Source organism: Poecilia reticulata, linkage group LG14, assembly GCF_000633615.1.
Source record: "Poecilia reticulata strain Guanapo linkage group LG14, Guppy_female_1.0+MT, whole genome shotgun sequence".
Lineage (NCBI taxonomy): Eukaryota > Metazoa > Chordata > Actinopteri > Cyprinodontiformes > Poeciliidae > Poecilia > Poecilia reticulata.
Window position 1 is genome coordinate 26,290,545 of NC_024344.1, and position 13,785 is coordinate 26,304,329.

The following is a 13,785-nucleotide window of genomic DNA, read 5'->3' on the forward strand; positions in this document are numbered from 1 at the left end:
ACACACACACACACACACACACACACACACACACACACACACACACACACACACACACACACACACACACAGTGATGGTCCAGAATTGATAACCAGTAATCATCTGATCTAATAATAGATGAGAGCGAGCAGTAGTAGAGGAGCGAACACGCTGCTGTTGGTCTCCATGTTGGGACCCGGATCATTCCTCTGAGGAAAACCAGCAGCTGGACGACACAGTGCCTCACACACACCACACACACCTGCACTGACACTGAGCTAAGGCCTGTTACCGGACGAGAASCAGTGACATAACAGTAATGACATAATGATGCAAGATCAATACACTTTATAATGAACATTTAACACTGGAACTGGAAGACATTTTAAATATCATTTTAAATCTAATTTTAAAAATCAAATATAACAATTTAAATCAATAGAACAACAGACACAACTAGGTTACACTATAATTGTAACTAATATTAAGAGAGGAAAATTTTTAAGCTTTTTAACCCTTTTTGACTCRTTATATCCTCTCTTATAAATATTTAGATTGAAGCTAAATATCAAATCAACAAAACTACAAGATTCTWCAACTAAAATGGAGCAGAGAAAAATAAAAACTAAAAAGTTAACATTTTAGGCCATTTTAAATCTAAAACATTATTTAAGTTCCAATGTTTTGATGAACTAAATGTTCTGATGGCCATTTTGTGGTAGAATGTGATTTAGTGACGTTGGTCCGGCGAACTGACCCGTTGGTAAAAATGCTTGTAGGTTTGACTCTGCCTGGCTGCACACAGAGAAACTCCTGGTTTCCCTCTGAGAAAAGAAAACCGAGCAGAAACCTGAAATCTAACTGGAAACCTGATCAACACAAACTGGAACGGCGCGCTGTCCCAGTGTGTTGGACATGCATCAGAGCATCCAAGCAGACTTCTAACTGAGAAAGACAGTGATGAAGACGCTGCGTCTTCCTCTTTAACGCGTCCGGTAATAACTCAGCTGACGCGTCAAACCGTTTCCATTCAAACGGCGACAACATGGCGGCTCTGTCTGAACCGCTCAGCCTCACGTTTAACCGCAGCAGCTTCAAACCGTTTCCTCATCAACACCCAGCAGCAAAACCAACCAAACGAAACCTCTTCCTCCTCCTCCTCCTCGTCCTCAAACATCTGATCAATACCTGATCATTTTGTTCTTCCGCTGATCATTAACTCCTTCACATTTTCCCCCTTCTCTTCTGGGGAAAGCCGTTTACAAAGAAACAGTTTCCCAAACCAAACGTGAAAAAATAATCACTATMCTTGTTAATTATGATTAACCGCTTGTTTTGTTGGAAARCTGAGTCCATTTTCGCCTGGTTTAACCCAAACCCAGGGCCTACGGAAGCCCTGAAAGGCAAAAATACACTTTCTAACTCTGATCATTCTTTTGATTTTACAAGTCATGCGCAAGTAAAACAAAAAAAATTGGATAAAATATTTTAAAGCAAAATTTTTTTTTCTGAAGGTTAGATTWAAAAAAAGTGCAAAATTTGATCAATTATGTTTTTATATTCTCACTATATTTATTTAATTTGTACCCAAAAAAAACAAACGGCGTGAAAAAGAAAATGTTTGTCTTCCTTTTTTTCATTAAAGTCATTTAGTGAAAAAAATGTTTTTCTGCTGTGTTAATCTGCTTTTCTTCTCATCTGACATAAATGATGCTTTTGTTTTGCTTTAACATTTTTTTCTTTTGGTATTTGTTGAATGAGAAAAAAGAAAGGATACAATAGAAATATTCTTTTATTGTCCCACAATGTGGAAATTTCTGTCTAACAGAAGCAAAAATGGCAAACAAACAAAAACAAAAGATAAAATATATAAATATAAACACTGTATAGTGAGGGAAAAATTGCAACATAAATATAAAAAAATACTCCAGTTCAGAGAAATGTGCAACTAAATTGCACACTTGAGACAAAAATGTCATGAAACAATTTTTTTTAATTTACCCTTCAGGACTTGGAAGACTTAAAAAAAAAAAAAAAGCTTTTCTTTTCTTTTCTGCTGTTGGTTGATGAGGGAGGGGGAAAAAGCCAAAACAAAACAGAAATATCTAGGAAGTAATTTTTTTTACTGCTCTATACTTTTAACAATTACCTCTTATGTTTGTCCTTTTTATTTGTTTTCTACAAACAAAAAACATTTTGGAAGTGAAAAACTAATTTCTGTGGCTTTTTTGTTGTTATTTCTAAGCAGCTGACAGACGCGTGAACAGGCCAGATTAGACTAAATACTTGACGAGCAGCACATCACCTTACATTTAACCATCTCTGCAAGTCAGCTTCACACGTTTAAATGTAGACATTAAATATTAATACGTTACAGTTGCACTCTGATGAGATAATTGGTTAACTACAGGCATTTTAAACTCATAAAACTTTATAAAACACCTTTCAAGATATCAGAGACCCAACAACACATAGAAAACAAAAGAAATTAATAAAAATAACATGTTTGAACTGGCTTTAATAAAGAAAGAACAGAGCTCTGCATGAATAACTGTCTCCAGTTCAGGATGCAAGACAATGAAGCTTAGTTTGGTAATATTTCTTGCATGATTAAAAACTAAATATTTGCAGATTTTTCAGTGGAAAGTGACTCCAAATTATTCGTGTGAAATCAAACAGATTTGGAGATGATCTACCATCTCTTAAATCAACAGTAGAGCAGAGATTTAAATTAGCTAATCTATTAGTAGTTCATTTCCACATCAATCACTTATTAATATTTGCAAAATAAACATCAAGTCTTAAAACATAAAAMAATTGTTATGGACTGAATGGTCTGTTCTTTGTGTGGGAAATGAGTGTTTTTGGTGTTGAATCCTGATACATTAGTGGCGTTGTCAGTTGTTATGACAACGAGAAAAAACGTGGTTTTGAGTTGTTTTGTCTTTTTGCTGTGGAGCAGTGCACTAAATTAATCATTCTTATATCTCCAGGTTTCATTCAGTTAACAATTTATCTATCGCAGCAGCATGGCCATTGATGGAAAGTAAAAGAATCATCTTCTTGTCTTCCTACCTTGTGCGCATACGCAAAATTTCCGGATGTAAACAATGCATCACTTCGTGAAAAGGTCTCTGAAATAAGTGGACTTTTCAGTAAGTAATATTCTTGTTTATTGAATGGACAGGTAGGCGCAATGCTTCAGACGCAGAAACATCTGTAAACGTTCTGACCGCTAATAAAGTGATAAGAGCCAATCCGTGTTGTATTTCCTCTAGATATTAGTCAGCCAAACTCCTCAGCACTCGATGCTTCGTAGAAAAGGGTTAGGTCTTCCTAACCCCKTCTSTCTAATTCTCTGACATTTTTGCTTTTATCAACTGGTTTGGCAGCCAATCAGTACAAGACAAAAACAGGATGAAACAAATTATTGGTGCTAAGCATTTTTAAGAAGACATTCTCTGCTTTCCAAATCACCCACTGCTTAGTGAATTTGAGCTCGACAGATAAAAACTTATTTGTCAGRATATTATTCAGATAAGCTTCAAATGTAAGCAGGCATTGTGTTCATCACTTAGTTTATCTGTTTTATTTTAATATTTATACTGATATTTGATAGTATCATGACTGTCCCTGATACTATCTTAAGTTTCCCCCCTGCTGCTAGGAAAATGAAGCTGACAATATTAAAGTGATCCTGTGATACAAACCGAGGTTTTAGCTTCATGCTTTCCTCTCAGTGCTCCTCCTTCTGACAACAGCTACTCCTAGTTCAGCTGATTGTTTTTCATGGCCTCCGGTTTTTATCATATTATGTGAAGCACTTTGTGTTGCCGTCGTGTTAAAGCTGTCAATAAATAAACATTGATTGATTTAAAAGATGCTAAATTATTCTGCAGTCTGAACGCTTCTACGCGGGAAGATTTCACAGAGGGATCTTCACTCTGTTAGCCGTTTCTTCAACTCTTCCCTCCTGGCTGTAAGAATAAATCAATCATCTGAACGATCATAGCTTGAACAGTTGCTGCGCATAAACACACCCGTTCGGAAGCACCTCAGACCAGGAGGCGGAGGAACAACGAAGGGAACAGACGGAAAGCAGAGCTGCACACACCGACTAGAGAAGYGGAGATAAAGGCGGCACCAAACGTACGGCCGCAGCGTGAAAGTAAATGATGTCGGGTTTAATCAACACTGTTAATCTTGATTGTTTTTGGTGGCAATGCCAGAATGCCAACGGCTTCTATCTAAAATGAAATCTGTGCATTCACCTTGTTTAGTGTAGAGCAGATGGTTTCCAGGTTCTTCAGGTTCTAGTCAGTAAATTAACAAACTAGTGATGAAGTGAACGAATCCTGAAAGATCAAAACATGTAAACACATTTTCCTTTAAACTTCTACAAAATACAGGAGGTTGCTTTATGTCAATAATTCCTCAAGACAGATGAAAAGTACTAGTGTGAACAAGAACTTTTTCATCAATGTTAAGGAATTGACGTAAAACAACCTCTTGTTTCTTGCTGAAAAGTTGTAAGTTAGTTTTTCTCATTTAGTGAACCAAGACATTTGCACTAGAAACTAAACAAAAATACTTGGTAGGATTTTGTATTTCTGTAGTGTATTGACCCCAACACATTGGTTTGTACCTCAGCACCACAATTCCAATAAAGAAGTATTGAATTGGAGCAGACAGGTTTGGCTCATTTTGATCAGACARACAGTGAAGTCCTAACTTCCTCTGTGAAGACATGTTTGTCTTTCTGCGAGGTTTTCCTTTCATCTGCTCATTATTCCTGCTTCTCTGCTGCTTCACTGCATTAATCTCTCATTAGCAGACCTCTCCTTTTCTCCAGATCCCAACGTTTCACACAGAGGCAGCCAGTGACGAAAGGCCTCAGCGTTTCCTTCCAAGCGGAGGCATCTCCAGACGAATGGGACGCGAGCTGCGGCCATTTAAAGGCCAGCAACAGCAGAACAAGGAGAAGTAATCAAGCCCAGCAGGGCTGACATCAGGCCAAGGAGACGGAGGGAGGAAGCGTTCACGTGAAACCGCGCTCGTCGCAGGAGCAGAGGTGGCTGCCYGCYGTCTGGRTGKGGRGTGRGTSAGAGCGCCACGCTGAATATGAATGACTCAACGCACATTAAGATGTCACCGATTGAATGGAGGCCAAGGCAGCGCAGARGAGGGATGCCTTAACCCGTTCCTGCCCGGCAATCATCAGGCCTCAGACTGGGCACATGAGACGAAGGCAACTCGCTCTCTSAGGAGCGGCCATGTTGGTCAGCCTCCTGGTAGGATGGCGGCCATGTTGGTCAGCCTCCTGGTAGGATGGCGGCCATGTTGGCCAGCTTCCTGTTAGGATGGCAGCCATGTTGGCCGGCTTCCTGTTAGGATGGCGGCCATGTTGGCCAGCTTCCTGTTAGAATGTCTGAGGCTTGTAACGAATGATCATTGTGACTCAAACTCTTCTTTCCTCCAGCTGTTCACATCATTTACGTTAAAAACACTCGACTCTCTCTCAGACCGGCCGCCTTACAGAGAGTCACTGATCGTTTCTCTGCTGCACCATGAGGCAGCCAGGCTGCTCAGTCAGCTCAACCAACCAACAAACCAACCAAAAACCAATTCAACGAATCATCCATCCATATTCCTCTGAGAGGAGGTGTTCTGAATGTGCTTCCTTTATTTTGAAAGGCAACATCTTTCCTTCCTGTTTACTGACTGCAGCGACAAACAGAGTGAAACTCCTTAATAAAATAAAGACTGATGCAGATGAAAGCGTTTGTGTTTRTTAATGGTTGCTTTAGAGGCGTAGCGACCTCAGAGTGGACCGAGTTATAAATCAAACACGTGTGAAATCATTTGTGTCTGCGTCCACAGGAAGATTATCAGCGACACGGAGAACATCTAGCTTGTCCTTCTCCTCCTCCCACCAATTATCTCCATCATCCYCCCTGACAGCAGCCTCCCCTCACCCCACCACCTCCCCCCCAACCCACTGCCTGCCCTCTACTGCCCTGATCACATCCAGATCTACAGAGGCTTTGATGGCTGAGCCGAGCAGCAGCCGAGGAGCAGAAATGCAGTGAAATGTAACGCGGAGGGCTGGGGGTGAAAACAAGCCGTGTGGGTTCGATCTCAGACTCCCAGCTGACCCTGAGCTATCACAGCCATTGATTGGCTCATGTAATTCTGCTCTGATTTGGATCGGCCAATCAATGAGCTGCAGACCAACTTTCAGTGGATGTGGAGCCATTAAAGTGGGAAGTGGAAAAGCCAGCGCAACGTTCTGTGGAGGCAAAGCGTTTTCACCAGATCATTTCAGGGTCTGAGCATGGAAGACTGGAAAACTCCCAACAGGWGGATCTCAAAACATGCAAAAATCTCAAACRTTCAGGTGTTTGGAAGAAAGTTACACGAGAACACATGAAATGGTTGGAAACWAAATGATACGAGAAGGAAATCCAGAGGAGGTTGAGGTCCATTCACACTAGTCCAGTCCAGTTCACTTGAATCCAACTCCGGTCCGTTAGCCTAGARAGTCCGGTTCGCTTGGTAAGGTGTGAATGCTGATCATCTACAAACCGTGGCCTCGGTTCGGTTGAAGTGAACTCTGGTTCGGTCCGAATGTTTTCGACTGACACCTCTCCAACAGCAGGAAGCATAAAGGGATTAGATGCTTATAATGGCCAGGTTTTGWACAATCTGATTGCAGAAAGAGCCAACCTGCCTTTAAACTGGCCCGGTAGCCATGGTTACCCTCAACTGTTTTAACATTAGCTATAGCGTGATAAAATTATGCTACCAAACAGAYATTAGTGAATAAGATGTGTCCTAATGACCCAAACGTGTTAAGTGGATAAACGACAGGAAAAACCAAGGAGKCATTTTGACTGCAGGGAATTTGCTTCTGGTTCAGTTTCTCTGACCAGTCAAAATWAAAACACATGGTTTTCTTACGGTGCTTGGTCATCCTTACAGAAAAACTCCCATGAATTTCACATAAAAAACAAACATACAGCTGCAGCCAYCAAGGCAGGCGGTAAACGAAGTTATCAGAAATCAAAAGTACAAAATACTGAACGGTACTGAAAATAAAACCTGGCAACTTTGTAAGTCATTTTATTTGYGTAATTGTAAATAGTTTAAATAGTTGGAATAATATAATCCTGCTTTCTTTATGAAAGAGACATGTACAGTACAGCGGTTGCTGACACAAAGTGACGACTGAAAATCCTTCTACAAAGCAGGGCATTCTGKGTAAATACAACCAAGACAAACGCTAGAATCTAGCTGGAATGAAGTTTTGCTCAGTGTCTTCAGAGGTTTTCATGTCTGTCTGCTACTGGAGATGCTTCCTCTGCTCTGTTCATCACCATCTGGATGAGCTGAGTTACAACGGCCAGACGGCCCGTTCTGCCTGTCCGAGGTAAACCCAGCTGCCTGCAGCCTGCCATGCACCAACATGAAGCCACTTCATTCTCTGCTTAATTTAGCCATTGATTTTTTAAAACAGCAGATAGTGGGAACATCAGGCTGAGGAGTTTTATGGTCCTGCAGCCGCTGACAGAGTGAGCAGGGTGAGAGAGGGACGATGATGCTCCTCCAGGGAGAACATCCCCGCCTGCTGCGGTTAGGACACCCAGGCGCGGTGTGGGACAGTCTTCCTGTCGCCGTCGGCAACCATGGCTCAGCTGTTGACGCCGCGTCATCAGTACTCAGCTGATGGAAGCACAGAGACCTAAATCTGTTTGGGGGAGGTGGAGGACACCGATAATATACCCGTAATTATCCATTTTACTCTTTACTTTATGGCTGTGACTTCCAGCAGCAGATGGTCGTTTAACCAAACACACCGCGATGTTCCTGAAATGCTAGATGCACAAACAGAATCAGCAAAAATCCGTCAGCGTTAGTAAAACTGTGAGGAAAAAAATAAATAAATAAATTACCCAGTTTATTTATTCAGCCACAAGCACCTAAAAGAAAATTCAAAGCAAGTCTCTTCAGACCCGGTCAGTGACATCCAGTCTGACTGATCCTGGTTTTCAACAGGAAACCAGCATCCAGCATTCAACAGTGGACAGCTGATTCTTAAGTTTTTATGAATTTAACTAAAATATCGTCACACAAACGTCGCCATTTTGTTTACGATGCAATGCATTCTGGTCCTGCAGCTGCGTCCAGAAAGAAGAGTAATCTTTGCGCATTGAGTAATGATCCATTTGAACCAGAGCGCTTTGAAATAGAAGGTAGAGAAGAAATGATGAGGGGAAAAGAAGACGAGGAGGACCAAATGGAGGAAGAAGAGAGAGTCGGTCATTAAAGCTGGTGTTTGTGCTGCTGATGTTTGGAAATGCTAATCGGAAAGCAGAGCTTCACTTTCCAACTCAAGCTATTGATGTTAGCATGGAGATCAAAACACTGTGAAAAAGATGCTTCATTGTCACTTTAAGAGACCATTTATTATCTGCCAAACTGTTTTGGTTTCATATTAACTCTAGTTATTGGTGTTATCTCCTGATAATGGTGTTAGCTCTTGCTAAGACAGTAAACTGTAGGTCATAAGCTGACTGATCACGTTTGTTTTAACATATCTCATGTATCACAATGGCACTTTTTATRTGAGACAATAAAGATATACAAGTTTTTCTRTATCAAAAAACATCAGTATTTAGGTTAATAGGGAAATGACAACATATTTAGGCTAATCTGGCTTTAAATAACTCAAGCCAAACTGAATTAAAGCCACAAGAAAAGTTATTTTCAGTTAAAGTCCATCATGCCGGTCTATGACATCAGAAGAGTAATTAGCATGTTAATAACTTTTCCAAATCAGTTGCTCACTGCACAAAAGGACAAAAAGATTCAATGGAAGGTCACAAGTTCCTTTTTTCATGCCATTAATCTTAAACTGGCCAACTCGAACCTCGGACAGCATCGACTGAATGTGAACGACAGAGAGAAATAAGGCCAGAAGAAGCARAATCTCAGCCTCCTGTGTTTACAATGAAAGAAATTACATCTGTCAATAACAAAGATGGGGATGTAGAACAGAGCTACCACTCCACAGGAGAATCCACAACTGTTTCCAACAAAACATAATCCTCTTCTTTTTGCTGTAGCTTTTCGAACCAAAAAAGAACAAAGTTTAATGTTTTAACTGCCTCATTAATTACACGCTCACTTAAATCCACAGCGCAGAGCACAGAAGCTAAAACCAGCAGAGTTACGGTCATTTCTCAGCCCGTTATTTCTACTGTGTGCGTTGAATCAGTAGAAGACTCACAGGCGTTGGTGACGGCGAAGCTGTTGGCCGTTTCGATGTTGTCCACATGAGGCACCAGGTTGAACGGGGCTTCCGACGCGTTGGGGCTCGTGTTGTGCAGGAAGATGGCCAGGCGGAAGGCCGTGTACTCCTGATCCGTGTTTCTGATGAACAGACCACCTGCAGACRAGACGGAGAACATTCAAACCGTTTACGRAGCCATTCCACCAGGAAACAGCAGCAAAGAAACGACACAAACTGTAAAACCTGAAAAAAWWAAAAATAAAAAATACACCGTAGGAACACAAATCAATCAAACTGTAAAAACACAAAACAACTAAAACTGTGGAAACAAAAATCATCTGCTTCTGCCTCATTTGAATGGAGGAGGAGATTTAAGGACTCCTGTGATCATTTAAGCCAATTTTCATGTAGAACGCTCTGCATCATTTTTAATTTTTTTTAAATTTGTTTTCATAAAAACAAAATTACAAACACAGCAGTAAAACAAGCAGTTAAGAATCAACGCCTCGTCCCCAGAGTCTGATAAATTCAGATTAAAAATCAAAACCAGCGACGGAAGATGTTGGAAAAACAGCAGCGTCATGATGGAAATTATAAATGAAAACACAGGAACGCAGGAAAAATGGACTGGAAGCAACGAGAAAACAGGATCTGCCACAGAGGGGAGAAAACTGACTGGCTTTTCAACTGCTGGGAAGGCGGATGGCGGCAGGAGAGACACGTAGGAACTATTGGGACAAATCTCCCTTTATTACGACTTCATAGTTGTGTAACTTTCTCTCGTATTAGTATGATTTTTGTCTGGTATAATGACTTTTTCTTGTATTATCGTGATTTTCTTCTAGTGTTATTTCAACTTTTTTGTCGTATGACTTTATTCTTATATTAAGACGTTTTTCTTGTGTTATTACAATTTTTACTTTGTGTTAAGACTTTATTCTCTGATTGTTTCACCTTTTGTCATATAACTTTATTCTCGTATCATTTCTGGAATTAAATTTTTCTCTTATTTTGAATTTTGCTTATTACTTTGAATTTTGGTGTACAACTTCATTCTGGTTTTGTGACAGTTTTGTTGTATTATTGCAAGTTTTTTTTATCTTATTATGGCTTTAATCTCGTATTTTTATGACTTTTTTCTTTTATTTCTGTGGTTTTTATCTCGCATTATGACTATTTTCGTATTATTTAAACTTTTTTGTGACTTTCTTCTTGTGTAATAACTGTTTGATCTTGTGTTACGTATTTCTCATATTATTTAGACTATTCTATGACTATTCTATTATTACAAGATTTTTTGTATTATCCCAACTTTAATCTTGATTTATTAAGACGTTTTGATCGTACTATTTTTTTAATCTTATTACAACTTGATCCTCACATTGTTATGATTTTATTGTCATTTTGACTTTATCCTCATAATAAAGTCCCCCCCACCCCAGTTTGAGTCTAATACTTCCTGCACACATGTTTCTGCATCCCTGCCTGTTTGTTGCTCGGCTGGATGAGGCGATGCCGTTCCTGCAGCATCCTGCTGGATCCTCTGAGTGTTTCTGTTTCTTAGCTGAGTGCTACGTCAGCCCGGCGTTGCAGATCAGCCTAGTCCGGTTCGATCTTCATACGGAGACCTGCACTAAGCCGCTCGTGGTTGTGCAAATGTCACAGGTGTTAGAAGTGGTTTGTTTCATATTTTAAATTCAGACTTAAGGCAACATTTGCGCGGACCGGACAGTGTAAATGTCATTTAAAGCTAAATGTCAGAACGTTCTTTCATGGCTGACCTCTTTGAAGAAGGTAAAGCTCAGAATAATTTACTCGTCTTTAAGCTCGGTTCAGATTTCACCTGAGCGCACAGACGACTCCTGTTGTCTTCTGTCTTTCATTAGAAAAGGGAGAAAATGAAACCCTCTAGTAAATCTTAAAAGTGCGGTGTGCATTTGTGTTTAGAGCACTTCACTCTGATCCGCCTGAGTAACACCAAGAGGAACRAGTAGTTGTCTTCAGAAGTTAGGAGGAACCCAGAAAAACATGGTGGTGGCAGCATCATGCTGTGGCCGGAACGCAAGAAGACAAACAGCAACCAAGAAACCGTTACTAGAAAAATAAAGTAATTAAAAAATGTAAAAGACATAAACTATAATGTAAATAAAATGTTCGCCCCTGAACCGAACCGGCCCAAAGCATAACCAAACTAAGGGAATTTAACACAGACTATCACCGTCATTAAAATGATTAGATTTGCTTACTGAAAATGAAAGTAAACTTTTATTTATGTTGCACCTTCAACATATTAAAAATATGTCAGTACGTCCAATAGTTAATCCCGTAGAATAGTTTTACATTTCATTTGCTAGGTAGACAAGTTAGCTCGACTCAAGATACATTAAAATAATTTAAGTTGTTTAAAATTAAATGTAAGATTTAAAGGAATCCGAATGTTTATTTGTAAAAGAAACTTTCCAGCCATTGCCTTCCTGCACTATTCCACTTGATTCTCATCTCCCTTCAGAGTCTGTCTGGGATTTCTCCCATTGAGCTCAATTTCAATTCCTATTCCAATTTAATTAATTTCTCTGGTTGAATTTTAATTTGTTTTCAATCGGTGTGCAGAAGGAGGAACAATGACAACAATTTTCTGAGCCGTTTCAGGATTGCAGTCTGCTTATCGACTCTTTGCATGTGACATCAGGCTCTTCAGAGACCCACTCTGCCATGACAGACCTTAAAACAAGTTAGGTGAGCGCTAACTCCTGTTAACTGGTGAAAAACGTACAGCTGGTACCTGATGTCACTTTTATTTAGCTGATTTCACAGTAAAAATGGTCACATGCCACTAAGCTGCACAAACAGACAAGGATGTAAACCAAATTTGATTTAATCATAAACCTTTTGACAAAGAAAGAGGACACACTGGTTCATTCATGGATTTGCTGTTAACGCTTTTATTTTTTAAAGTAAGAAGATTAATGTTAACTTAATTCATAAGCATGATTAGTAAGATACAATTAAATAACCATATACATCATTATGGAGAAGGAACGCATAACCATTAATGCAGGCTAAATACTCTACCATCATTTAGCCTAGCATGTACGAAAAAACTGGTTAGCAGACTTTTGTACAGTATTAAATCTGCTTTGATGTAAGGGGAAACACCGTTTTCTGCCGCGTGAAGTCAGGCAGTCAGTGATTTGATCAAACCAAAAAAAGACGTCAGAAGGGAGAAACTTTGGGTCGGTTTCTAAGCTAGCTACCTACTTCAGCTAGCTAGACAAGTTAGCTTAACTCAAACAAGTAGTAGCCATGAATAAAACAACTTAGGAAAATAATGGCAGTCACTTCCATCCCTCACTTCCGGCCTCCATCATGGCGGCTCGGCGTCGCTAGGTAATTTAGCTAAAGTTAGATACAGCTTAGTAATGGCAGCGGATGAAGTGACCGAAGCCGTTCAGTCTGTGTCGGCAGTTAAAGTTAGAGCAATATTTAAGCTCTTTGAGGTGCAGGTTGGTTGTTTGCAGCACATTTCCGGTTAGCTTCACAGCTGAGCGTTACTTACTGACCATTAGCGATGCTCAACACCTGATGGTCCAGATCTTCTGACCGAAGCAAAGCGCAGAAAAACCGGAGCGGTTCGCCGGAAACCAGCTCATCTGCAGACCTCTCTCTCTGAACCTGAGGGGGTGTGGGTTCTTTCCGGCAGAAGCGCTGGTTCTGCTGGGAGTTATGGTTTCCATTGGAGAGGCTCTTCCTGGTTCTGATGCGTCTTCGACACGTCAGCATGAACCAACGAACTGAGCTGCTGCCATTTGATTGGCCGAGCCGATATCTGCGTTAACGAGCATGTGATGAGGTGTGTGCCTAATAAAGTGGCCTCCTTTGGTTATGAAGAGGCTCCATGCAAGGTGGAGTACCTGTGATGCTGTGGGCCGATTTACAGATCTGGATCCTGTAGAGACGACCTCAAACAACCAACTAATAATCCAGATTTTAACAATCTAGATTTTGTTCCAATATGTCCTATTTTTTAAATGTTTAATTTACAGAATGTGTTCATGTTTCACATTTTTTCCTGATAGAAATATTAATTTCTGTTCCAAATCCACAGAGTCATGATGTCGGAGGCTGCTGGACCTCCAGGTAAAATGTGAAGCGGTGTGCGTGTGGTGCGTGTGTTGCGGGCGCAGGTCAGCCTGGGCCGACCGGAGGTTGCATAAGCTGCGTTATCTGGCAGCGGTTTGGTGAAATTAATGGTAATAAGCTCTGATTGTTGGTTTAAGCAAATATCTGGACGCGCACACACAAGCGCGCGCGCACACCGGTTACATAAAGCTGCAGCCGTAGAGGTGACGCTCTGCAACAAACCCTGAACTTTGACCTCTCCTCTCCCCTCCAGTGGGTCGCTCTGGTTGTTGCGGCTCGTCGTTTCCCTCCAGCCTCTCTGTGGTTTTTTCCTCTCGGAGGATTCAAGGTTTGCTTCTGATTTTAGAGGTGATCAACAGCTGGAGGTCACGCG

At 40.6% G+C, this 13,785-nt stretch overlaps 1 protein-coding gene across 1 annotated transcript in view; it reads right to left on the reverse strand.

Moving 5' to 3' along the window:
- Window positions 1-13,067, reverse strand: part of LOC103476350 (glutamate receptor 4-like) — a 100,882-nt gene extending 87,815 nt beyond the window's left edge. The window contains exons 1-2 of the mRNA XM_017308529.1: window positions 12,833-13,067; window positions 9,270-9,428 (exon numbers count right to left, since the gene is read on the reverse strand). Of these exons, the coding sequence (XP_017164018.1) occupies window positions 9,270-9,428; window positions 12,833-13,052 (379 nt within the window). The 5' untranslated portion in view covers window positions 13,053-13,067. The remainder of the gene's footprint in view (window positions 1-9,269; window positions 9,429-12,832) is intronic.
- Between the last annotated feature and the right edge of the window lie 718 nt (window positions 13,068-13,785).